Genomic DNA, 27,863 nt, shown 5'->3' on the forward strand with positions numbered 1-27,863 from the left:
GTACCAGTATTGCCACAGTTAATTAGAATTTACTTATAAATATTGCTACTAAATGATGGCTCATATTAAAAAAAAAACCACAACTATAAAATTTAAAATAAACCAAAACAGAGGAAAATGGGAAAAGTTACACAGTGTCCTGCTGACTGAAGATTCAATGCGAGTGATGGCTATGGCACCCACAGTCCACAAAGCCACTACACCTAGCAATAGTTTCTGTGATAGGTGCTGCAAGTAATGGAAAGGAAAAACTATTTTCTCAAGTGTTAGTTATGTGACTGATATTTTTCAGTGATTAGGCTGAGCAAAGGTTCAAAAGCCCTCTAGTGTTTGTGGTTACAGCCAAGATTTTGTGCCCTGGATACAAGACCAGGGTTAGGTTCAGAATTAGATGTGGCTTCATCCTGACACAATCTGCCTGTCCTAGTGTAGAACATCCCCTATGCCTTTGCCAGCTGGAAGTCCACAACAGCCTTTGAAGTAATTAAACAATTTTGCCTCCAAAGTATTTTTCTCAGCCAAATTACAGGCATTAGGATAGCAGCAATGTTGGCTTTGCCAGCTAGGGCTGAAGTTGGGTTGCATGATTTATTTTACAGCTTGTTTGGGTGCTGGCAAATAGTGGCATATATGTACACAGATTCCCTGAGCTGTGCTTATGATGTAAAGCTGGAGAGAATGACTGGAGGGTAGAAATGAGGTACATTTACTTCATCACTGCTGAGGTTTTTTTTAATGTGCTTATGCTACCCTGATAGCAAAAGGAAGACCATTCTGTGAATTCTATAGCTATGAAGTTTCTTTATAAATAAAAACAACTTTAAAGTTTCATAGTTCTCTTGCAGTAAAGGAGATTGGATCACACAGCAAAACATAAGCTGAGAAGGAGTGTGATTTCAGCTGTAAAATACATTACAAATGTAAGGATGGGGGAGGGAGGGGAGCTGAAGAGTCATGGATATTAAAAGTGTCCTGCATTAATTTTTAGACTGGAAAATGAAAGTCTTCTAGCTGCTGAATGTCATGAAAAATTATGTCAATGAGGACAGCAGGTGACAAAAAAATACACTTTTAAAACTTGGAACTAAATGACAAAAGCATTTGGGTATAGGTGTGTGTCCAACCTACCTGAGAGAAGATGGTAGTGAGGTGTGTGTCAATCTCTTCTCCCAACTAACAAGTGGTAGGGCAAGAGGATAAGGCCTCTACTTGTGCCAGAGGAGGTTTAGATTGGACATTTGGAAAAATGTCTTCACTGAAAAGGTCAAGCATTGGAACAGGCTGCCAAAGGAAGTGTTTGAGTTACTGTCCCTGGAGGTGTTTAAAAGATGTGTAGATGTGATACTTAGGGACATGGTTTACTGATGGGCTTTGCAGTGTTAGGTTTACGTTTAGACCCAATGATGTTAAAGGTCTGTATGTAGTTATGCACAGTGTTAGTATTTCACACCAGCTTTCTGCAATGCAATCCCAGGTTGTATTGACACAGAATAGGCTGCGGGATCACACAATGTGCACATTGGGCAATTGGGTTGGTGAGGTGTCCCTTCACTTAAGCAATCCAGGACAGCGACATTTGCTTCAGGTGCTCTGGGGAGGCTTTTGAAAACTAGTTTTCCGGATTGCAAACTACTTTTTATCCTCGCGTTATGGAAATGGAGTGAACGAGTGGAGCTTGAGCTCATGACAAAAGAATGATACTGAGACGTCCGACGCGCAAGTCAGAGCTGCCTTTCTTCCGTCCCCTTCCTCTGAGGTGGGTCGCAGCAGAGCCACGGGGCCGCTGCGGGACTGCCGCAGCCCTGGGTTAACCCGGTCCGGCCCCTCAACCGTCCCGCTTCACCCAGCAGCGCCTCTCGGTGCGGGAAGTCCGGCGCCGCCCATCGCACCTCAGCGGAAGCAGGGGGTGTGGTGAACGACAGCCCCGTCCTGCCCCTGCTCCCTTCCTTCAGGAGCGGTGGGCATGGTACCCTGAGGCGTCAGGTCGGGAGAAGGGTGCAAAGAAAGGGCGTCAGCGGCCCTGCAAGCCCTTCAACGTCCTCCCTCCCTCCCCATCTCATGCCGCCTCGCCGAGGACAGAATTCCCTGGTGCCGTGGTGAGGGAAGGAAGAAGGTCCCAGCGGCGTTCTCTCCCGCGCCTCGGAGGCGTTCCTCCGTCAGGGAAAGAGGTCTAAATGCGTGCCCTGTGGCCGCTCTGCGTGGTTCTGGGAGCCTTGGCGGCGGCGGGCGGGAGTGGCCGGCCGAGCCCCGAGCACAGCGAGGTATGGGGTCCCGGGCTGCGGGCGGAGGCTGTCCTCCCCGCTCGCTATTTTTACGTGCAGGCCGTGGACGCCGAAGGGCAGAGGTAAGCGCGCCGACGGCGGCAGCTTTTCTCGAAGGTTGTGGGCAGGAAAAATATCTGAGAGGTGGGTTAAAGAGTCACGTTCCTTGCCCTCCGTCAGGACCGTGGAACGAGACGGACGGGGAGCGGCAGAGCTTTGCTACGTGCCCATCCCCAGCATCAGCCCCTCCACCACGGGTACGTGGGTGTGGGGCTTAACCCACGTTGCGCAGCCGTTTAAATATCTGCGGGTCCTGGATCCAAATCGTAATTGTGGATGCCTTGTGAGGGAATGAAGCGTACTGTCCCATCCTAACCCCCTCCTTTAATCGCACTGGTGCTCCATCCTGGGCAAGGCTGACCTTGCCTGCCAATTTTAGCCAGAAAGTTACTGGGGATTTTCTTGTAATGGCTTTTTCTGTCTGCCACACAGAAAAAGCTAATTAATCTTTTTAGTAGTGTCAAATAATTGTATAAGGGGATGAGAAGAGAAAAATGTTTAGCAGCAAAACATTTGCATTAGTCCAACAACTTATAATTTATTGTTCTTTGTTAAAACGGTAACAATAACGAGTCTATTTTAAGTTTGTGATATATTTACTCGGGTGTCCTGATTGTTTCGACTCTTAGGAACATCATTATTTCTCCTAAACATGTCATTTAGGAATTATTCTGTAGGCCATTAGGCAAAGTTCATTGGAATGAGATAGGTAAGCTTAGTTTTGAGAGGATGCTCGGCTTTCCATTCCTACAGAAAGAAACCCTGAACATACAAGCTAGGCAGCTCAGAGTGCTTCTCCATGCAGGTTGTCTAGATTAGATGTGCCATGGCCTGTGAAAGTCTGTGATGGCCAATTCAGCTTGTATTTTCAGCATTTAGTTGAACTTGCAGCTCTTTAGTATGTCTGGAGAGGTTTTAGGAAAGTTGGCTAGGCCGCTGGGCTATAATGTGCTAGTCCAGCTGCTTCTATCACCTCTGACTCTATCCCAGACTCCCTACATAACTTGGGACTGTGCTGGAAGAGTTGGAACAAAGTTGACAGATGCAGCATTTTGGCTGTGTCAACTTTGGTTAATATCTCAACGATACGTGATAACAATGAGTTTTCAAATTATTTTGTCTGGTTTTATGGAGCATTTTATATGATCACCATATTGTGAACTTCAGCAAACTGTCATAAGTAGGTGTTGAATTACAAGGTCCTGCTATAATGCTTTCTCCCTACCAAGACACTGGCATTTGTAACACTTCTTTCCCCTTTCCCTCCCCTCCATTGTATGAGCCACCATATTGATTAAGAAGTTTAACTGTGTTCTTCCGTAAATTATACCTGGAGAATAGAGTCATCTGGAAACATTTTGCTTCTGTATGTAAAATAACAGACTTGCTAAACTGCTGTAATGAAGCTTGTTCTATTTCTATATTTTTTAAAAATAGAATCATAGAATGGTTTGGGTTGGAAGAGACTTTCCAAGATCAGTCTAATTCCAAGTTCCCTGCCGTGGACAGGGACACCTTGCACTAGATCAGGCTTATCAAAGCTCTATCCAACCTGACCTTGCACGCTTCCAGGGAGGGGGCATCCACAACTTCTTTGGGCAACTTGTTCTAGTGCCTCACCACCCTAACAATAAAGAATTTCTTCCTCATACCCAATCTAAATCTACCTTCTTTCAGTTTGAAACCATTGCCCCCTGTCCTGCCCTTACAGGACAGAGAGATGTACCTACCAAAATCCATTTATCTGCATGCTCTCAACGTTCCCATTTATAGTAATTATCAACTTGAGCTAATTGTGCTGTGCTGCATTTTTAAAGGTGCTCTGTTTCCATACATTTCTGAAACTGTTCAACATAGAACAGAATCACAAAATTGTTTTGATTGGAAGAGACCTTTAAGATTATGGAGTCTAACTGCTAACCTAGCACTGCCAGGTCACCTCTAAACCATGTAAGCACCACATCTACAACTCTTTAATACCATCAAGGATGGTGACTCCACTGCTTCCTTGGGCAGCCTGTTCCAGTGCTTTATCAACCCTTTGGGTGAAGAATTTTTTTGTTAATACTCAAATTAAACCTCTCCTGGTACAACTTAAGACCGTTTTTTCTTGTCCTATCATTTGTTACTTAGGAGAACAGACTGACCCCCACCTTGCTACCGCCTCCTTTCATGTAAGGCACCAAATGACTTTGGAGGCATGTTCATGAGTATCTGAGTGGAACCTTCTTGTTACCTAATGCTTCTAGCAGCATGAGACATCTTATGTAGCTTAACAAAATTCTCTTTGTAAAACTCATGCATTGCTTGTGAATACAAGGATGTGCTCATAATGGCCTATGTGTCCCAGTGAAGGAATTGGAAGTTGTCAAGTCAAAAAGGAAGTGATCAGACTAAAAAACCTGTGGTGCATTTCCTTTTTTATTAAGCTCCCACTTATTCTCTGGGTAGGTTCACTTCATCACCAGGTGAAAATGCATTCCAGGTGAAGATCACTGCTCCTGATGAGCAGTTCACTCGTGTTGGTGTGCAAGTGTTAGACAGGAAAGATGGTTCGTTCCTTGTGAGATACAGGATGTATGCAAGCTACAAAAACCTGAAGATAGAAGTCAAAACTGGACAGAAACATGTTGCAAAATCTCCATATATCTTAGAAGGTAAGAAGCAGCACCACACACATGGCTTTTTCTCACATACTGCATGCCAGAATGTCTTCTAGGATTAGCATAAGATTCTGCAAAACTTCGGTACTTCTTTGGCCCATCAAATCCCATTGGAATTATGGTTTCTTTATAAGTGTCCTGCATGTACTATTCAATATAATGAAACAAATACTGCAAAAGTGTTGCCTAGCAAATACATGTTGAGGGCTCACACAGAAGTTAATGTAGCTTGTCACAACTCCACTAAAGTAAAAAAAAGTTCAAACGTTCATATAGAGTTGCTGAGGCTTTGTCTCTAAGCAATGAATGTTCAGTGCCTCACCCTCTTTTCTGATCTCAGCAACTCAATAGCATGGCTTATTAAAATAATAATTGTGTTCCTGATAGGGCCTATTTACCATGAAAACTGTGACTGCCCTCAGGAGGAGAGCAGTGCCTGGCTGGAAGTGATGAACTGCCCTCAAATCATTCCACAAATTCAAAGAGATCTAGCAAATTTTCGCATTGTTGATCCAGATAAGATTGCAAAAGAAATTCCACAGAGGTTTGGACAAAGACAGAGTTTGTGTCATTACACCATCAAAGATAATGAGGTACGGGATGGGTTGATGTGAAGTCCACACAGGTATTTGGTGGCAAGCCATACAACTAGGCTGTTCAGCTGTTCACTGTTGGAAGGCTTCTTGTAGTCTGTTCTTTAAACTTCTGCTTGCTTTCATGTCTTTTAGTAGTTTGAAGTTTGTATACAAATGCAAAAATATCCATCCTACTGTGTAAGGTGCCTTTTGTCCATGTTGAGCTGAAGCACAGTACAGGCAAATTACTTTCCAAGCAATCAATATGATTGCTGGGCACAGACCCAAGCCTCATAAAAGCTAATTCAATTTCTTGTTCTCTAAATAGTATTACTTTGGAGTGTCACAATCATCTAATTTAGTATGCATCAATAAATTACTCTGTGCATAATTCTGAAGTAGAAGAAATACCGCTTTGATCTCCACTGAGGTTCAGAGCTACTTGGTTTTTTTTAAACAAAAGCATACTGACTTTAGTGGAGTTTCATATGGAAATGAGAACAAAGGAACACAACAGATATAGGCAGCCAGTTTGTTTCCACAAGACAGACCTAAAATGTCTGCAAAAGCAAACAAAGCTTGTCTTGTTGGGTTTTTTTGATCACTTTTCTGTGGTAAGTTAGACGAGATTTCTGAAGCTTCCCAGCTGACTTGTAAATTTCTACAGCTGTAGAATCTGTCTGACTAGTTACCAAGTGATTAAAAGAGCTCTAAACTGTGGCAATCATTTTGTGAAATGAAAACACCAGACAAGTAAAATCTTCATTTAATTTTAGGTTTATATAAAGACGTATGGGGAACACGTTGGCTTCAGAATTTTCATGGATGCCATTCTGCTTTCTTTGACAAGAAAAGTGAGTACATCTGTTGAGTCATTTATTCTGTCTGTCCTAATTTACAGAAGCCTGGGCTTAATAAATAAGCTTCAGCATATTTGTTGCTATTTGTGTTAAAAAGCTCTTCTTGCTCTTTGCTCAATACTGGAAACATCAGATGGATTTTCCTTGCCTGAAGTTGGCATGTTCTAGAATGCTATCTGATGAGTGTATGGAGTAAGATAAATGTTAATTGAATAGCAAGCTTTTATAGGAGATTGTGATGGATTTGGACAGTGTAGGGTTTTTTTCTGTGGACTAAATAAATCAGCATCTAATAGAAAATCCTGTCTCTGCTAGTACATTTTATGGGAAGAATGGGGGGGAACCCAACAAAACAATAGGGAATGTATATTGTTCTTGGTTGAATTCTGTGTGTCAAAAAACAAGACAAAAAAAGGTCGAGAAAGAGTACCAAGAGTCCAACAGGTAGTGTGTGGGGAAACCCCTGTGGTATATAAGCAAAAAGCACCACATGGACTCTTTCTTAGGGAACCTTTGGGGAATAACCTGACATTACATATGTAGTGACAGAATATAGCAGGGCTGAAGTTTCAACACACACAAATAGGTGATTATTACATAAAGAGAGTAGTGAGAGAAATATAAACATATCCAAGTTATCACCTATTTTTGACTGTAACAAGACAAAGCAATTTGTCTTCAGAGATCTGTCCTAGGTTCAGTGCCCATTTAATAATTTGGTTATACTGTAACTAAATAGTGGATTAGAGCATATGCTTATTGAATTTTCAGTAAAAAACATAACCTGTTAGGACATCATAGTGCAGCATAATTTTATTGCTGAAGTGACAAGGGTAGGATACTACAAAAAGCTGGATAAGTATGGACACCTATTTAAGACAGGGAGTGAGTGGTTATTTTCTGCAGAAAAGTGTGAAGGTTACAGTATCAGAAATTTAACAGACTCAGTAGTAGCATGTTGTGAAAAGCTAAACACACGTAAGTAGAAGACAGACAAGTAACCTTTCCACTATACTCAGGATTAGTAATGGGTCTGTTATGTTCCTGTATCTGCTTCAAGAAAAAATCAGTTATCAATGACTCATACCGCACAGAAGAATGGTAAGAACAACTGGACATACAAGATTCGTTAAAGTGGGGTTTGTTTCACCTAAGAGTGTCTAAGAGAAGACATGAATGTAGCTTTTATTTATCTAAAAGGTTGCTCTGTGGCATAGGGAGTAAGCTAAGTTGCTGAATGATTCTGCCATTGAGGATGTAAACAAAATAATTTTGTAGCTTTTCTATGTTCACTATAACCATTAGGTGGCACTGTACTAATTTTAGCACTGAAGATTAGACTGTAGCCAAACCACCTTTGAAGCCAAGGTATACAGTAAAACCTTCTCTGTCAGTCTTACTGCTGAAGACAAAAAAGACTGCTTTGGGTATTAGTCTTCAGAATTTCTGGATGTCTCTGCCAAAGTTTTTCCTTGTTGTCAGGTTAAAGAAAAACATTTTCAGCCATTTAGGAGAGTGCTTGATACTTGGCAAATTACTAATTTCTGTCTCTGCCCATAAAAATAAATTAGAAATTTAATGCAGCTTGTTTTGGCCACAGAAGACTCCTGAAAGGTTACCCTGTGCCCAGCTATTCTGATCTGAAAGATAAGGAGATTTAAGAGAAGAAATGCTTTGATGCATATATATATGATGATTCAGCAATATGTTGAAACTCTATTTTTACACATATAGGAATATTTAATTTGAAAATTATTACCATTCATAGTTGTGGGGTTTTTTTTTCTTCAGAGAAGATAGTTTCTCATGTTGATGGTAACACTTGAACAAACATCCTAATAGCACACACACAGTCATGATCTCTAAATTCTCTGTTAGTAATCAGGACAGTTACTCTTGGAGTTCTTCCAACAGTTTTACAAAAATGCCATTATAATAATCAGATGTATAAAACCTGAGACATGCCAATCTTGTGCACACAGTGCAGTTCTCATTTAACTTGCTCAAAAAAGAACTACACAGCAAGAAGTCTGCTTGAGAATATGCAAAGGCAAGCTAATTTAACTAGGATTTCTTTGCTTTAAAAGAGGTATCTAAGTATGATGTAGTGTAATTTTTAAAAAGTTAATGTTACAGAGAAGGTGAACTAAACAGATACAGTATCAGTTTTGCAAAAACATTATACATGCCTTCAGAGTTCTGTAAAACTCAACCATATGTCACCACCTGCTCTCCAAACTGAAGTGTTCTACCATTATCACTTTCTCCTCACAAAACAGCTGGTCCTAGCATAGTAGCTGCCTTTCTTTGTACCTTCTCTGACTTCATTTGCAAATTCCAGAACCACAGACAATGCACAAGATGAAGGTGCATCAAAGTTTTATCAAAGTTTCAAAATTATGCCTTCTGTCATGTTGTTACATTCATTATACATCAACAGTATTTTGTTTGGTTTGGGGCTGTGACAGTGATTTCAGATACGGCTCCATACTACCAACTGTTTCAGGTAAGTGAGGATGTTGTGTTTAATAATTAACCCCAGCACTGACTAAATCTGGTCTTCCCATCATGGCTGTTCATTTCTGTTACTTCTGTTGAATTTAGTCACAGACACAGGACAAATCAGTTCACTGATGTGACAGAAAATTTACCACCCAACAGCAGTTTTCCATACAGTAAACGCGGTGGTTCAATTTACCTGGGAACTATACAAGTGCTACCAGATCCCAGTGCTAGCTTGGGATAAAAATTGCATGGTCAATCATGTAAAGTATAAAAAGAAACCATCCTCCAAACGGGAGTGTTCCTATCCCTTAAAAAAAAAAGAAAAAAGAAAAAAACAAAAAGGAAAAGAAAAGAAGGCATTTATGTGACTTTGTGCAAATCTTTTAAAAAACCCAAATTATCTTGTAGGCTTTAATCTGTCATCTCAGTACTTCTAACATTTTCTAAGCTTTTAACAATGTATTACAGGTACATAGAGTATATTAAAGACATGGCTATTTTTTCCCCTTAGTGAGGCTGTTTTTAAAATGCAAGATGCTAGCAGAAGAATACTGGGGTTTATTAAAATGGATTTGTCTTTACTTTGCTTCTGTTTAGGTGAAAATGCCAGATGTAGAATTTTTTGTTAATTTGGGAGACTGGCCTCTGGAGAAAAAGAAGTCTCCAGAGAATCTGCACCCCATCTTCTCATGGTGTGGTTCCAGTGAGTCAAAAGACATTGTCATGCCAACATATGACTTAACAGACTCAGTTTTGGAGACTATGGGACGGTAAGAAATTACTTGAAATTTCCACAAAATTCACAGTGAATGACTTTCCAAAAGGATATTTGTATTAACAGTATATGAGCTGGTTTTATTCATTGAGACACTGGCACCCTATAGGCAGGCAATAATAGAATAGAATAAACCAGGTTGGAAGAGACCTTCAAGATCATCGCGTCCAACCTATCACCCAACACCACCCAATCAACTAACCCATGTAACTAAGCACCCTGTCAAGTCTCCTCCTGAACACCTCCAGTGACGGCGACTCCACCACCTCCCCAGGCAGCCCATTCCAATGGGCAATCACTCTCTCCGTGTAAAACTTCCTCCTGACCTCCAGCCTGAACTTCCCCTGGCGCAGCCTGAGACTGTGTCCTCTTGTTCTGGTGCTGGTTGCCTGGGAGAAGAGACCAACCTCTGCCTGTTTACAACTCCCCTTCAGGTAGTTGTAGAGAGCAATAAGGTCACCCCTGAGTCTCCTCCTCTCCAGGCTAAGCAGCCCCAGCTCCCTCAGTCTCTCCTCATAGGGCTTGTCTTCCAAGCCCCTCACTAACTTCGTTGCCCTTCTCTGGACTCGTTCCAGCAAGTCAACATCCTTCCTAAACTGAGGGGCCCAGAACTGGACACAGTACTCGAGGTGTGGCCTAACCAGTGCAGTGTACAGGGGCAGAATGACCTCCCTGCTCCTTTCTGGCCACACTGTTCTTAATGCAGGCCAGGATGCCATTGGCCCTCTTGGCTGCCTGGGCACACTGCAGGCTCATGTTCATCCTACCATCAACCAGCACCCCCAGGTCCCTCTCTGCCTGGCTGCTCTCCAGCCACTCTGACCCCAGCCTGTAGCACTGCATGGGGTTGTTGTGGCCAATGTGCAGAACCCGGCACTTGGATGCGTTAAATCTCATGCTGTTGGACTCTGCCCATCTGTCCAGCCTGTCGAGGTCTCTCTGCAAAGCCTCTCTACCCTCTAGCAGATCAACTCCTGTCCCCAGCTTGGTGTCATCAGCAAATTTACTGATGATAGACTCAATGCCCTCATCCAGATCATCAATAAAGATGTTAAAGAGCATGGGGCCCAGCACTGATCCCTGGGGGACTCCGCTACTGACTGGCTGCCAGCTGGATGTGACACCATTCACCACCACTCTCTGGGTTCGGCCCTCCAGCCAGTTCCTAATCATGTAATCAATATCCAAACATCAACCAAGTTATCTATTATACAACATAAATGACATATATTCAAATACATCACTGTTTTATTTCTAAAAAATCAAAATTAACCGAAACATGGTCAAGTCCCTGAAAACAGCCCTTAGAGTGAGCGTTTCAAGGTATTTCAGCATTTTGCCTGTTTGTGGTGTTTCCCTGCCATGAATATGTTGACAACTGGCCAGGTCTCTTTTTTCCTGACTTTCCTATAATACTTCTTCTGTACCTTTTAAAGCCCTACACAGCCAGAATTCTCAGCCTAGGACCTACCATCTCCCACTCTGATTGCTGATCCTAACTGACCTTGCTAACTGCTCTGTTACTGTCTCGAAACTTTACAAAGCTAGCTTCTAAGAGATCTTTCTAATCCTTTGTGAACCTGTTTATCACTTCACAGCATTTATTTCGGTTTCTTGTCTTCATTATCAAGACTTTCCCTAAATTTGCTCCCACAAATTACATGTTTTAATTTAGCAATGTTTATAAGGAGGTGAAATAGAATAAACTTTAGAATAAACCAAACCAGGCTGGATGAGACCTTCAAGATCATGGCGTCCAACCCATCAACCAATCCAACCCACCTAAACAACTAAACCATGGCACCAAGCACCCCATCAAGTCTCCTCCTGAACACCTCCAATGATGGTGACTCCACCACCTCCCCAGGCAGCCCATTCCAATGGGCAATCACCCTCTCTGTAGAGAACTTCTTCCTAACATCCAACCTAAACCTCCCCTGGTGCAGCCTGAGACTGTGTTCTCTTGTTCTGGTACTGGCTGCCTGGGAGAAGAAACCATCATCCACCTGTCTACAACCTCCCTTCAGGTAGTTGTAGAGAGTGATAAGGTCACCCCTGAGTCTCCTCTTCTCCAGGCTAACCAACCCCAGCTCCCTCAGTCTTTCCTCATAGGGCTTGTGTTCTATGAGGTATGTGGTATATGTGGTATTAAGATATGTGGTATTAAGGTAGTTACACGTAGGTGTTTGGTAACCCCTTTATAAGTATATCCACTTATATCTACCATTTTTTTTCCATGACTACTGACAAGTACCCTTTCCAGTGTTGTCATTAGACTGCTGCTGCCTTGACACAGGCCTGTGAATTTGACATTCTTTATCTACTTTTTTACCTGCAAAATTACTGACACAATGCAGTTGTACTTACCACTTAGCTTCACACCTGGTATTTGCCTGTTGGTATTGTAAACTCTCTGAAGTGATTGCAGTTAAAAAGCCTTCCAGTAGGCTTCACTATTAAATCATTTCTTTGTCCCCCAGAGTCAGTCTGGACATGATGTCAGTTCAGGCGAATACTGGCCCATCATGGGAAGACAAGAATACCACAGCATTCTGGAGAGGACGTGACAGTTGCAAAGAGAGGCTTGAACTTGTAAAACTCAGCAGAAAATATCCAGAGATCATAGATGCTGCTTTCACAAACTTTTTTTTTTTTAAACATGATGAAAGTCTCTATGGCCCCATTGTCAAGCATATTTCATTTTTTGATTTTTTTAAGGTAAGCCACTAACAATTTTGGGCAACTAGCTTCTCAATGTTTCCCATTATCAAATAACTTTGTATATATTATTGGTAATGAAGAGGTTTGTAGTTTTTTAGCACGCTAATAACACGCATGAATGGGCATCCTTCCCATAGGATTAACTGCTATGTGGCTTTAACACTGAGGATAATAATGTTTGATTTATAGCTAGAGGTTCTGTAGAACCTTGTGTAATCTATATAATACCAAGTTCCTTTTTATTTCTTTTTCCTGATTCAGCGATCAGGACTACTAACATAACTAACATAGTGGGAAAATCAGTGGATGAAGTGACACATCTACCCTCACATCCCAGGATGAGCGCCTAAGAATTTCTGGAGAACTTAATTGATGAAGAGGGCATCTCTGTGTACCCTGCACTGTGATGAATTCCAAACTAAACAATAAAAGCTACTTAAGCACTGATGCTTGCCTAGCCAATCCCACATTTCTCAGTATCGGCAAGTCAGTAATACCAGTGCCCTCAGAATAATACAACCTAACCAAGGTCCTTGGGTCTTCTGTTTGTTAATAATTTATGGTCATTTCCTTTCCAGTATAAATATCAAATTAATATTGATGGCACAGTGGCAGCATACAGATTGCCTTATCTACTAGCAGGAAACAGTGTGGTGCTGAAGCAAGACTCCATCTACTATGAGCATTTTTATAATGAGCTGCAGCCTTGGAAACATTATATTCCATTTAAAAGTGACCTGAGTGATCTACTAGAAAAACTACAGTGGGCAAAAGAGCATGATGAAGAGGTAAATACACATTTAGAAGTAATCAGAAAAGTTTCTAGACAAAGTAGAGCAAGAAGAGCATTTCTTTAAAACAATCTATTAAAAGGACTTGAAAGTTACTGTCATCAACTCTAGAGCACTTTAAAAAAAATACATAGCACTGCCCATAAGTTGAAATTAAATTGAACTATGGAAAAATTAAGATTATTTTCATAAGACTCCCTTACTTCTAAAATTAAGAAGGCGTACATAAATCAGTTATCCTTAACTGGCAGCACTAAAACTCCACAAGCAATACTGGCACCCTGAAATAACTGCTGGTTTTGAGAATTTGAAAATAATTTGTATTTTCTTCAACAGGCAAAAAACATTGCAAAATCTGGACAAGAATTTGCAAGAAACAATCTCATGGGAGACCACATTTTTTGTTACTATTTCAAACTTTTCCAGGTTAGTATATTTTTAGTGGCTTCCACCACAAAAACACAAATCCCACAGAAAGAGTTCAAGGAAAAGGAAATGCTGGAAATTGGCCAGTCTAGTACTAAGGCCACAAAGCAAGCAGCAGCAATTAAGAAATTCAGTTGGTTTACAAATATTGAATGCTATCATTTCCTACAAAACCACTTAAGACCATACTGGCGTTCTGAGAGAAGCAATTTGATCCCACAAATCTTGTTCTAATATGCAGGAGTATGTTGCCCACAATGATCAAAGAATTCCACATCAGATGCACACCCTGTGAACCACAGCTGGAAATACCTGTGCATTAGCACTGAGATACTAAAGCTCCAGTGAGACACCCACAGGGGTTCCTGTCTGCAGTTGAGTATCTGCTTACCCAGTCTGTGACATAGCTTGGAGTCACGGGTTCTGCAGCCCCCATTGCTATAGAACTGCACAGCTGAGTCAGTGCAGTCATTACAGTCAGGGTAGACAATCTAATGAGTTTATGAATTAACAATACAATCTTTTCTTTAAAACTAGGAATATGCCAGCTTGCAAATGAGTGAGCCAAAAATCAGAGAGGGGATGGAGAAAGTACAGCAGCCTGATGATGACCTGTTCCCATGCACTTGCCACAGAAAAAAGGTATGGTACATACAGCATTAAATGCAAAGGGCTGATGTCCTCAGTTCTTAACCAAATGGGAGCAGGCATCACTAAGTACACCGTGGTATTAGGCAGTAGGTTAGACCATTAACACCTGTCAAATTTAGAAACGTTTCTTACTGTATTTGCAGGATTTGCTGTTAAAAATTGAGGTGCCAGTTAACTGAAAAAATATTTCTTCTTTTTGAATGCAGGCCAAAGATGAACTCTGAAGGAAACAATTTTTGAATATTTACCTACATTCAGACTGTCATCTTAAGGACAGACATGCATTAAAATATCAATGGATAATGCCAATGACTATTATGAAGTTTACTGTATCATGATCTTCATATGGAAGAAAACCAGGCACCCCCTTTTTCCTTCTTATGCAGTGGTTGAAGAGCCTTGTTCAAAAACATTTTTATAACTTTTTTATTTTAATAAAATCCATGTTTGTATCAGCCATGTGTTACTGTCCTGAGATACCTCGGAAGTGCAGATACTTTTTACTCACACTTGTTTTACTGAATCTGTTCACAAGTCTATTAAAGGACAAATAGGAATTGTCAGTTTATACCCACCCCCCCACCATGTATCTATCCCAAGTCATCTTTTTCAGACCATAACTTTGTTCCTTCTGAATCAGCATTCTCAAGGACAGTGATGTATGGTCTATAGTATATCTCCTTAACCTGAAGGAGAAACACAGTATTATTGACACTTTAGGAATATTAGGTAAAAGTTTTAGGTTTCAGTTTTTCACAGACACTTTGTCTATGAAGCTCAGTCTCTTTGGCAATGTGAAAATAAGTAGCATAGAACTGTGATTACTGAAACCAAACTGATCATTGTTTTTAAAGTTTAGTCTATTTTAAAAATACCTACATAATTGTGTTACATTTGGGCAACTCAACATCATCTGAAAAGGATTCATAGGTAGATTTTTAAAGTCTAAATCAGTCAGATTCTAAAATTAACACCTGTGTTTCCAGTCCAAAGTGGGTATTTATTTTCTCTGTAATGCAATCAATTTTAAATCCATATAGCTATTTTCTTGTACAGCTGTATTTCTGCTGTGGTTATTTAACCTCATTACTGCTGGGAGATCAGAATTCTTGAGGCATCTTGTAAGAAACAGCAGAAGAATATTGTATCCGATTAACAATTTTTACTTTGACCTTCCTATTATTTTTACTGTAGCAAAAGCAAGCCTTTTGCTCATGTGGCAAATAATATATAACTATACTAATCTAGTGAATGGATTTTTCTTCTAGCTGATCTAAGCACCTGACCAAAACATCAGAAACCCTCTCAGTTAACCAGGGCTGACAACACATACATTAAGCAGCTCTGAACTGTCACACACAGCAGCTCTGCCTGCTCATGTTGAGCAAGCTACATGCCATAAAGATGCAGAATTGGCCAAAGAAGGTTCTGGGGAACTGTTCACAGTGGAGATGAGACCAGCATCTCAGGAGAAAATGTCAAGATGCTTTTCTCAGGACCAACCAGCCATTTCATCTCTGGGGTCATCATTCAGCCGATACTTGCTGCTGACTTGGCTAAAAGCAATTAGAATTTTGCTATAACCTTTGGCTATACTGAGAGGTTACTCATAGCCCATAATAGAGAAGGCTGCATCTGCAAGTACACATGAACTGTTTCATCCACTCTGCAATACTCCAGTTGCTCCTGGTAATGGGTAAGAAGGCCCAGGCCGCCCCACCTACCTCTTCAGCACCCTTCAGGCAGAAAGCCTTGTGCAAAAAGACACACCTGCTTCCTCCTCTAGGAGTTTCTCTTCCAGTATAAACATAATCTTTTACTAGTTTGTATTTAACAGTCATCATCTCTTCAGAGGGACTCTCTGACCAATCCTTTACACAATGTAAGTTGCTGGAGACTGACAACTTTTCGTAACAGACCCATGTATTTTGCTATTTATGCACAACCATGCCTACATTACCTCCTCCTCCCCTCACAGACACAGAATTTGGCTACTTGGGGTAGTGGCACTGTAAATGAAAAGAGATTCCTCTCTCTGCATCACACGTTTTGAAGCACACTGGAGTGGCAGGGCACAGCACCCAGGCAGAGTAGTATAATCCACCCTGGCCAGCCTCAGGGGACGTGTTCACGCATTCTTCAAATCATCAGGTTTTAATTTCAAACAAGTATGGCATCAGTAATACACTCAGATACTAAACACATCTGAAGAGTTCCTGTCAAAGTAGGTATTTTCCAGTATATTACTTCAAGTATTAGTAAAAAGCATTTTCATAGTGTAATGTGTCACTAAGTGTTATATACAGTGCTATAGGCTGGGGTCAGAGTGGCTGGAGAGCTGCCAAACAGAAGGGAACCAGGGGGTACTGGTTGATAGTGGGCTGAACATGAGCCAGCAGTGTGCACAGGTGGCTGAGAATGCCAATGGCATCCTGGCCAGGATCAGGAACAGTGTGGCGAGCAGGAGCAAGGAGGTCATTCTGCCCCTGTACTCAGCACTGGTTAGGCCATACCTTGAGTCCTGTGTCCAGTTCTGGGCCCCTCAGTTTAGGAAGGATGTTGAGTTGCTGGAACGTGTCCAGAGATGGGCAACAAAGCTGCTGATGGGTTTGGAGCACAAGCCCTACAAGGAGAGGCTGAGGGAGCTGGGGCTGCTTAGCCTGGAGAAGAGGAGGCTCAGAGGAGACCTTATTGCTGTCTACAACGAGCTGAAGAGAGGTTGTAGCCAGGTGGGGGGTGGTCTCTTCTCCCAGGCAACCAGCACTAGAACAAGAGACAGTCTCAAGCTGCACCAGGGGAAGTTTAGGCTGGATGTCAGGAAGAAGTTCTTCACAGAAAGAGTGATTGGCCATTGGAATGGGCTGCCCAGGGAGGTGGTGGAGTCACCATCACTGGAGTTCTTTAGGAAGAGACTGGATGGGGTGCTTTGTGCCATGGTTTAGATGATTAGATAGTGTTAGATGATAGGTTGGATTCAATGATCTCAAAGGTCTTTTCCAACCTGGTTAATTCTATTCAATAGAAACAGAAAACAATGCTGCCATGGTATTAAATATTTTCTAATTTTTCTGTCCTTCCTTCAAAAACTCTTTTATTGTTTTCAATTATTGTATGTCTAAAAGTTTTATTTGCACTTATACTTAGCCATTAAAATAATAAATTTTGATTTGCTGCATTTATGAAAAGCTAAATGAATATACTGCTTAAACACTGTAAATCATTTCTGCTTCTGTTCAGTGTTCTCTCTAAGCCAAGAGAAAACTTGGGCATTTATTTCTTCCATGACATCATCTGTTGTTCGTCCTTTGACTGCCATCCCATGGTTTGCTTTATCAATCCAATGGATTTTTTTAGGGGCTTTCATTTTGCTTGCCACACCTTCCAGCAATTGCTACAGAAAAAAACAAGAATGAAAAAGCTAGTGAATCAGCTGCTACAAACTGTGCAACTCCTAGAGGTCTCCCAGTTGGTCTATGCAATGTTGTAACAGGCAGCTCGTAAAAACAAATGGGTCTGCATGAACATTAAAAACATCTTGATAGAAAAAGTGTGATGATACTGCATTCAGTACTGAAATCTGCTCAAAGGTTTGTCTTCACTCAAACAGAATAAAAAAACCTGCAAAGGTCACATCACTGTGCGAAGCTCCTTCCCCATGCTGATCAAGGAAGCCACTTTTGCTGCCAGAGGGTACTACAACCAATAAGTGGCAGTGTCAGAGAAGCAACATATTTCCCTAGAGAGCTGTTTTGATGTGCTGAGCTTTCTCAACAAACAGATCTAAGAACCAGCTCAGAAAGTCTCAACAATTTCCCCAGTAAAACAGCACTCCAAGGATCTGCTGGTTGCTAGTCTTGACTTTGGTGACAACTCAAAAGCATCCTGACTCCTTATAAACTGTTCCAAGCATAGAAAGTAGCAATTGCACACATTTCCACATTCAAGCTGAACTGTTCAAGAACAGCAGATACCTATTTGCATGAAGACAATACAGAAACCCATTCTGTTCTCACCTCTGCACACCTGTTCTTAATCTCCACAAAACATGCTTTCTGCCACTGAAGTCTGACTTGAGGTAGAACTACTTTGCTAGAATAATTTGTCATGAAAATGTGACTAAATGAGAAATTAGTAGCACAGCACAAGGTGTGCTTTATAATCTGAAATGGTTCAAACAAATTAGCAAATGGCTCGCTCCTTCCACAGGCTGCTTTTAACTTGTACAATCTTATGAAAAAAGCCAAAACACTTCAATCAGCAGTATTTTAGTGGCCCAAGGATGAGTTTGCTAAAGTGTATGATCAGGCATGATCTGGAAGTTTTAAGCAACTAAAAGAAAGCGCTATCAGGGTTCTTTATGTCAAATGCAGTTTGGCTTCCTGCAGAAGAGATATATACAGATAGATATATAGATGGACAGATATACAGATATTCAGAGAAGGCTGTTAATCAGGATCACAGCTATCTATGTAAGTAGAGATGTCACTCAGACTCATTACTATTCTGCCACACTGCCTCTCTGTAGCACGATTTATAGGGGTACTCACTTTTTCACACATCTCATCTGCGGATCCTGAGACAAACAGCACTGGACATCTGACAAATAACAAATCTTCATCACGGAGCTTGGACTGAAGTTTTGGTCGATGCAATGGGTAAGATAAACACACTAGACCTTGAATGAAGTCGTCATCATCATCCTCCTGGCTAAGCTGACGTATCACAGAAGCAGCAGCTCGTGACCCCATGGATCGACCTTTCTCCCATATTAAAGGAAAAAGTATATTCTCTGTCACCTCATCCAACTCTGAGGAAACAACCTCTAACACAAATCCAACTGAGGGCATTTCAGTGCACCAATAGCACAAAACACTAGTAATGCTTTTATTAATCTACTTCATGAAAAATCCTAATTTTAACATTTTCTGCTAAAATATTTATCTGGTTATATTGTGATTTTACATTTCCATTAAAAAAAAAAAAAGGGGGGGGGGGGGAGGGGAACCCCACCAAAACCCACAGAGGAATCTTTTGCAATACTGTAAGGAATAGTAACCCATCCTGGGGGAAGAAAGGGACAGTTGCTATGCTCCAGATGCTTGAAATTTGATAGCAATGTTATCTCGTATGATTTTTTTTCATGCAATTTGAAGATCTGCTCAAATTAAAGTTTTATGCACTTTACTTCCAAAACCAACCCAGCAAGCATTTATATACACCTCAAACTTAATCTAATAGCATAAGCAGAAGGAGAAGAAATAAATAAAACACCAACTGGTAGCAAGAGGTTAGTCAGTAACAGCAAGGGGATATCAAAATATCTCCTCAAAGAAGCAAAAAATGAGGTGGCAACGCTCTGTAACCGAGTGTTGGAAGTAGCCGATTACAGCAGGATTACATTGCATCAGCACAGATTTGGTTTCACTTAGTCAGAGAACATCCAGAGTTCCCTATATCAAGTTATTCCTAATCACTCTTGGCTCAAGGTGAGGAGAAAGAGTCACTGAGAGAGTCGTTTGTCATCGGAATGTGCTGCCCAGGGAAGTGGTGGAGTCACCATCCCCGGAGGGGTTCAAGAAGGGATTGGATGTGGCACTTGGTGCCATGGTCTAGTCATGAGGTCTGTGGTGACAGGTTGGACTTGATGATCTTTGAGGTCTCTTCCAACCTTGGTGATACTGTGACACTCATCTACCTCCCTTTTCACATAACACAATTGATATTTTTATCCACCGCTAGGTTTTATCTACCTAAACCTGTTCTGGGAAAGCAGTTTCCTACTTAGCAGTAACAAGAATTCTTCAAGACCTGCAGTTAAAAAGTGCACATGGATTATTAGAGAACTCAGGCCCAGTCACTTTCAAGGGACAAGAAAGTTTTGTCCCAAGGCATCTGGAAAACATGGTCTCTTACTTTTTCCGTCTTCCTTCTGGATCAAGACCTGTGGCATCACGAGAAGGGTGAATAGTCTAGACAATCGTGCTCCTAAAGTAATTCAATGAAAGTGGTAGGCTGGGTGTTCCCATTTATGACCTGAAGACACAGTGCTGCTCAATCCAGCCACAAGAGAGCTGAGCAGCACATCAGACAGGGCTGGTAGTATTCAGATGCCCAAATGCAAACCTATGACACCTATGTTCCCATGGCAGTCACTGGACTGCTAATCAAATAATGAAGGTTACAGAGCATTCAACTGTCATCAGATAGCTGAAACCTGTTGATCCACAGATGTTCATGCACTTCTTACCAAAGTGAGATAGACTTCAGAAAGGGAGTAGCTTCAGGTTGCTATTATTAGAGGCAATATAAGAGAGAAAAAAATACATAATAAAAACAATACCTGCAAGGAAGACACCTGAAAGTTTATAATCATCTGAAAGCTTTAAGTATTCCTAAAGAAATAAGATAAAGAGAAGCATTACAAGTTAGAATCAAGACAGATGAGGGTTGGGGAATTGTTTATAGCTACCAAACACAAACTGTCTCTTTTAGCACTGTAGATTAAACAAAGAACAGAAACACACAAGCTGCTCTCGTTTTCTCACATGAATGAATAACATTTTGCAGCAACAGCAAAATAAACATAAGCAATTTCACTTTAGTTCTTAACAAGTCTAAAATTTCAGATGCCCTATCAAGTTACTCAACATAAATGGTTACTGTGTATCAACCTAATTACAGTAACAGACCACATTCATATTCCTACCCCATCAAAAGGAAAATACGGTTAGTAAAAATGCCCTTCGCTGAGGTCACTGACAATGAAAAGTTTAAGTCACAGTTATGTCTGACATAAAAAAATTCAGCAACTAATTTTTCAGTTTTTAGCAGATAACTAATCACATGCTATCTTAGCAGAGGCCTTTATATTAATATGATACTGTGTAAGGTAATTTAAACTCACACTATGCTTCTTCAAAAAAAAGAATGGAGGACAGATCCATATTACAGGCTGCAACGTCTGACTTCAAATTTTTGTACACATTATGACAATAGCATTACACAAATGAATTCCTTAAGAACTGGATTTAGATCCCTTGTAAATATGTGTGATGCAAAGCACTCAAGCTGCTTTCCCATGCTGCAGTAGAAGTAGATAACTGGGACAAAAAATTCCCCTCCTTCCTACATGCTTCAGAAGAGGAAGATACTCCATGCTGATACTATTACAACAAAAGTTTGCTAATTTTAACAAAACCTGGGTATAGAAAAGCTGGCTTAAATAATATAGCAGCAGAAAGAGAAAAGCACACATATAGCAGTTTAAACTGATTTTGAAATCAAAGAATATTTAGTTTCTAGGGTTCTCATATGCCACTCCCAATCTCTTTTGCTTCAACTCCTCCTGCCACCCAGAGTCCCCTAATCTTTCCCCAAATTCTATTTCTCCCAGCTGCTAACCCTGAGAGACCTAGCATAATTCTCAAGCCAGCTTCTTTCATCTCAAAACTTCTTACAAAGCTGTATCCCTTAGTCCCCTTCCCCTCACAAAGCCCTCCCAGAACACCTACATCTTGTTTCCATCCTAAATAATTTTTCCCAGCTGGAAGCTTTCCCACAAAACACCTTTGCTCTTCACATCCTTTCCTCAAGCCTTTCTCTCCCTAAACTCAAAACCACATAGTTGCTGCAGCTGTTTCAGCTACTGCTTGTATAAAAATTGTTCCTGCAGTTTCTTTTTACAAACAGTGCTCCATTTAGCTAACCACCATCACTTCTGATTTTTCCATTGTTGCTGGACTTATCTCTGGGTATAATTTAAAAAACACAGAAGATCTCCACAGATCTATACTTGGCAGAATTTGGTCACTTCTTACCACAACTGTTTTGAAGGCCTTAGTTCTATAGGCAATGTTAAGGCCTTTGCAAGTAAACCGCAGGCACAGAACTCCATGGGATGCAAGATAGGCTGCCAAAGACACTAAGTGAGGGAAATTCATATCTCCTCCAGCACCATGGGTAAGAATCACCCCATATGTTGATTTTTTCTCTGGGAGAGAAAAGACAGCATCAAGGTATTTGTTTCCAAAAGGTATTTTCACTTTAACCTAGAAATGAAACAAACAAATATAATTTAAAAAAAAAAAAAAAGTCAGTTCCCAGTGCACACATTATGATGAAGAAAAATCTGACAATTAAGAAAGAAAGGAAACCTGGAAGTACACCTCTACTTCTTCTTTTTAAGATACTATGATACTAAATGTATAATTCTACCTCTGTCTCAAGATAGACTAGAATAGAATAGACCAGGTTGGAAGAGGCCCTTAAGGTCATCGTGTCCAACCTATCATCCAACACCACCTGCGTCCTCTTGTTCTGGTGCTGGTTGCCTGGGAGAAGAGACCAACCTCCACCTGTCTACAACCTCCCTTAAGGTAGTTGTAGAGAGCAATAAGGTCACCCCTGAGTCTCCTCTTCTCCAGGCTAAGCAACCCCAGCTCCCTCAGTCTCTCCTCATAGGGCTTGTGATATTCCATGCAATAATGGGTAAGTCATTTTAGCACACCACACTGTGCTCTAGTTGTTTCACTGACTTATTCTATTCCATATTCATTTATAAATATTCTATTTGTTTCATTGTCCTATTTTATTTCATTTTCTACTTACAATAGTAGAAAAGGAAGAACCCCTTGCTTCTTATCATCTCTAAACCTAGCTATTCAAGAGCTAACTGCCATACTTGACTTGAATGTCTTCCACAGTAAGAAAAACAAATAGTATCTTCCATAAGATTTGAAAATAAGTAACAAGCTCTTCTATAACTATACTTTCCTATAATAGAAAAGGTATTTTTATCTACCATCACTCATAGATATTACAAACAGAATTAAGGAAGCCCCTAAACATTTATTACAATCAAATTACTTTGCTTCTATAGACCTATATGGAATATTAAGACTACTCCATGCTGGCAGCAGCTGTTTAATTCTGTAGTTGTAGTTTCCATGTACAAGTTTATTTCATAGGGAAAAGGCCAAAACAGAGTATTATGAAAACATGGATTTGAATACAGTACTTTTAGGTATTACATACAACTGTAACAAAACAAAACAAACCACCCGCAGGAACTACCTTTTTCATTGTGTTCAGTAATAATTGAGGGCAGATACCACGAGATACATATTTCATGTATACTCTTAACTAGCAGCCAAACCCACAGAAATATGACACGAAGACACAGCCCAGCAAACATTTACAAATTAGACAGCAGTACACACGCAGTGGAGCAGCAGCGTGTGTCTAGTCAAAGACTGAACTTCCTCAAGGACAGGAAAGACACAGCACACATTCATACAAAGCCACTATCAAGCTGGCAGAGAGCCTCTAGTCATTACAGACGTCTGGAGATGAATGAGATGCAAGGCCAGCTGATGCTGAGCTGAATGAATGGGGACTGGACAACAGACGTGCCCCGTTCACACTACAACTTCTGAAAGCAAAAAGGAAAGCACCCCGGGGCCACGATGAAACAGTTTCACACCACTGCTGCTCTCCCACAAGCCAAAGGCTCTTCTTGGCAGTGGTCCTGTAGAACCACTGCACAGGGAAGGAGGTGGTCAGTGGCCTCACAGAGTTGCTACCTTTGCAATCTCTGCACAGCCGAAATAAGGGGAGGATGCCAGGCTGAGCCACAGAGATGGGCAGAAGTGTGAACAGCCAGAGCTGCCGCTTCGTAACCACTGGACCTTTGCTCATTGAGAAGAAACCAGGCCAGACGGGATTCAGACGGACAACAGGCATGTTTACACCCCTCCTGGCAAGGAAGCACGCCCACTCCACCCCCTCCTTCCCAGCTCTAGGGGCCCCTCAGGGGGGACCGGCAGTGCCACAGACGGCAAGCCCTTCCACATCCAGGCACAGAACAGGCGCATTGACCCTAAAGGCGGTTGTTCCGCCACCAGCCGCATCCGCTGAACCAGACCTGCGGCCCCCCTAGAGAAGCACGGGGTCACCCCGAGGACCGGTAACCACTGTGGGGCCTCTGGCCCCCCAGGCCGCAGGACTCCTTCCCATCGTGGGCCATCGTGAACCCCTCTCCAGAATGCGGCCGAGAAGAGCCACCTTTAACCGCCCCACGGGTGGGCCCCAGTATTGGATCAACTGACTTCAGAAAAGCGCGGCCATACCTCCCCCGGCGCACTCATACCAGCCCCTGCCCTGTGACATCACAAGAGTGGTAACACCCCCAACCCATCGCCCCCCCGACACTCGGGGAGGGCTTTTCCGTGGGCTGTGTGATTGGTCCGCAGACGTCTTGGCCCCGCCTCAGAGGGCGGGACTGGGAGTCCGGTTTGCGGGGAAGCTCTGAGGCGAGATAATGACGTGCTCCGGCGGCGTCTGGTTGCGCAGCGGGGTAAGCCAGGAGGGAATTTTGAATGGAGGTTAGGTTGAGCGTGTGGGGAGGTGCCGACAGTGGAGCTTGGCAAGAAGGCACCTCTAGTATAGGCCGGTACATTTGGGCAACTTCTTGATACCTGTAATCATAGAATCATTAAGGTTGGAAAAGATCATGAAGTCGGTACTCGTGTAGGGTGTCGACAGTGCCTGAATTACTAGCTTCTCCCCACTAATGTGGTTAAGTCACGTGTGTGAGCATCAGGCACCAGTAACTGTATTTTAAAAACCTGTTGATATACCATGAAGCAACATCACAGAATCATAGAATTTAAGGGGTTGGAAGGGACCTCCAGAGATCAAGTCAACCCCCGCTGCAAAGCTGGACCACTTAGGGCACATCACACAGGAACACGTCCAGGTGGGTTTTGAAGCTCTCTAGAGGAGACTTAACAACCTCTCTGGGCAGTCTGTTCCAGTGCTCTGTCACCCTCACAGTAAGAAAATCCTATCACTGAGGATCACTGAAGAGACTGGCTCCATCCTCCTGACAGCCACCCTTCAGATATTTGTAGACATTGATAAGGTTCCCTCTCAGTCTTCTGTTCTTCAGGCTAAACCCCCAGGTCTCTCAGTTTCTGTGTGAGAGAGATGCTCCAGTCCCTGAATCATCCTCATAACTCTCTGTCGAGCTCTCTCCAGTATTTCCCTGTTCTTGAACTGGGGAGCCCAGTATGCGGGCTAACTAGGGCTGAGTAGAGGGGGAGGAGGCTCTCCCTTGACCTGCTGGACTCTCTTAATGCCCCTGAGTATACTATTTGCTACCTTGGCCACCAAGGCACATTGCTGTGCCATGAATAACTTATTTTCAACCAGGACTCCAAGGTCCTTCTCTGTGGAGCTACTCTGTAGCAGGTCAACTCCTAACCTGTACTGGTGCAGGGTGTTATTCCTCTCCAGGTGCAGGACTCCACACTTATCCTTGTTGAACTTCATTAGATTCATCATGTAATATTAATAAATTATTAACAAATGTTGCCATAATTATAGTAACTGCAGAGCTTTTAAAGTATAACAGTTACATAGTTGCTGAATTAATTAGGTCTGAGTTACACTGGAGAGTTTACACCACTCCCTATAAATAGTTTTTATTCACCTATACATGGGAAACATACACTGTAGTGATAAATCAGAAGAAATAAAGCCAATTACTTGGGAATTGCATGCAAAGTCAGGTTCTCACTGACTTCAAGGAGTATAGATATGATCCTTACCTAAGGTGTCTGGGGCAACATCAGGTGTTTTTTCTGGCTGCAGTCAGTGCACTGTATCTACATAACACTCACGAACAGGAGAGACATACTATGTGGCTGGCATTTTAAGTACAAACATACAACTATTCCTGGGCTGTGCTTTACTGTACAACAGAAAACCTAGTGTGTTCATATATTCAAGACACAGCCTTAAACTGGTAGAAGACAGCACCAGTAGTATACAATGCTTGTGGTATTTTTATATTGGGTATTTCACAAATAAGTAAAAAATATATTCTAAGAACTTCTATGCTAAGGCATTTAGTCAGAAATCACGTTTTCTGCTATTATCAGTGTATAAAATGGTCCTGGTTTGAGTTAGATCAAAACAAATTCTATTTGGATTGTCAGCTCAGTTTCTTGTAAGTAACTCACTTTCTGGAGTTAATGGCATATTTTCACAAAGAGCATCTGCTTCTAGTGTTTATAGTTACTACCAAGGACTGCTTATACTCACTCTTATGGAGACCAAGGTCACTGCTAAATCTTTATTGCCATGTTGGGTATACCAACAGTAAAAAGGCTGCACCTGCAGGGAGGAGTGGAAAATTGAGGTGACCTAAAATGGACCAACAAGATATTCCATATATGTCCTATCCACTGTAAAGCTGAGGGATCATGAGGGTCAAGCCCTCTTCAGTGACCAGCAGCTGAGGAGGACTCTGTCCATTCTGCCTACAACCCTAGACTTTGTGTTCCTGAATCCAACTCCTGAATCCTGTTCCCATCTGCCACTTAGTCCAGTCTGGGAGTTCTTCAGTGCCTGCCCACATCATTACAGGTTACAGTGACAAAATTGCCTTCAGGGGATTAAGTTTGACACTGTGTATTTCATTTTATTGTTACTGTATTCACTAAAGAAGTTTTAATTTTCTGTTCCAATTCGTAAGCCTCTCTCCCTTACTGCCTTTTTTCTTCATCTTCTGGGAGGAGGGGTTAATAGCATCTGTCACTCATCTAGTGGCTGGCCCAGCTGTAACTCTTGATGTATATGTTAGAATGCCCTATTACTTAACTGTTTGAACATGCCATTACCAAGTGGAATTTTGTTTTTCATGTGTTCACCTGCTGGAAGATAAGCTCTGGTTTGTGCTTCCAGTGTCTCCACTGGCTGGATATTGCCAAACACTGGGATGAAAATATTGCATCCCTCTGAGAAGTGAACCTGACAGGGCAGCTGGAATGTACCCATTATCTTGGTGGTCATTTCTGCTGTCTGAGGAATGCCACCCTTACAGGCAAATTGCCAGCCCAGGCATTTTGCATTATTGTAAAATTTAAGTGTTAAGAGCAGAAGTGGAGAGATTCAGCTGAAGTCCAGTAATCAAGGTGAAAAACATAGGGAGCCTTGTCTGTCTAAATTTCTACCTTGCCTACAAAATGTCATGTTACAATGAGATTTCAGGACATCATAAAGCCAAGTGAAAGGCACCAGCATAGCCTGGGAGCTGAACTGCATATGTTGTTAAGGTAGTGATTCCTTGAGCCATAGCTCACATTTGATGAATTCAGTAGACTAGGGGAAAGAAAATGCTTCAGAATAATGCCAGGTAGATTTTTCTTGGGTGGAGATCACACTGTTCCAATTAATCCTTAACACCAATTAAGCCTTCATAAATTGCATACTTAGCAAACTGAGATTTGTTATGCTGCAGCAGTTACAACCTCAACCTCAATCTGGAACACAGGAATGCAAGAAGAGAGTTAAGAAAGACTTTGTGTTAATTTACTTGTTTTTTTCTCTTTCGTTATTTTCTCTTCTGTACTTAAAGTATGCTTTTGTGCTCTGATACAGTTTATATTTTCAGTGTTGTTTTGCTTCTTTCCTGGTCTCATTTTTAAATTCTCTCTCTCTTTTTTTTAATAACTTTTTCCTCCCTCTTCTGTACACCTACTGTATTTCTCCTTTTTCATTCACACTGTTTTC

At 41.6% G+C, this 27,863-nt stretch overlaps 2 protein-coding genes across 3 annotated transcripts; one reads left to right on the forward strand and one right to left on the reverse strand.

The window, feature by feature from the left end:
- Positions 1-1,902: 1,902 nt before the first annotated feature.
- Positions 1,903-14,745, forward strand: POGLUT2 (protein O-glucosyltransferase 2). Of its 2 annotated transcripts, XM_068162065.1 has the most exons (10): positions 1,903-2,344; positions 4,773-4,978; positions 5,372-5,577; positions 6,336-6,413; positions 9,522-9,694; positions 12,180-12,417; positions 12,999-13,208; positions 13,548-13,637; positions 14,175-14,279; positions 14,495-14,745. In XM_068162065.1, exons 1-10 carry the CDS (start codon positions 2,175-2,177, stop codon positions 14,510-14,512), a joined length of 1,494 nt encoding a protein of 497 aa, XP_068018166.1. In that variant the 5' UTR covers positions 1,903-2,174; the 3' UTR covers positions 14,513-14,745. The 2 variants fall into 2 exon arrangements, with proteins under 2 accessions (XP_068018166.1, XP_068018254.1); XM_068162153.1 differs by lacking the exons at positions 1,903-2,344; positions 5,372-5,577 and having other exon boundaries at positions 4,892-4,978.
- Positions 14,746-16,938: 2,193 nt separating this feature from the next.
- On the reverse strand, positions 16,939-24,450 carry TEX30 (testis expressed 30). Its single transcript, XM_068157559.1, has 5 exons — positions 24,416-24,450; positions 22,106-22,336; positions 20,629-20,680; positions 18,836-19,044; positions 16,939-17,679 (listed from the first exon to the last, which is right to left on the reverse strand). Exons 1-5 carry the CDS (start codon positions 24,431-24,433, stop codon positions 17,506-17,508), a joined length of 684 nt encoding a protein of 227 aa, XP_068013660.1. The 5' UTR covers positions 24,434-24,450; the 3' UTR covers positions 16,939-17,505.
- Positions 24,451-27,863: the final 3,413 nt, after the last annotated feature.

This window comes from Melanerpes formicivorus, unplaced genomic scaffold (genome assembly GCF_026170545.1).
Source record: "Melanerpes formicivorus ecotype bairdi unplaced genomic scaffold, bMelFor1.0.p_v2 SCAF_1, whole genome shotgun sequence".
In the NCBI taxonomy this organism is placed as follows: domain Eukaryota; kingdom Metazoa; phylum Chordata; class Aves; order Piciformes; family Picidae; genus Melanerpes; species Melanerpes formicivorus.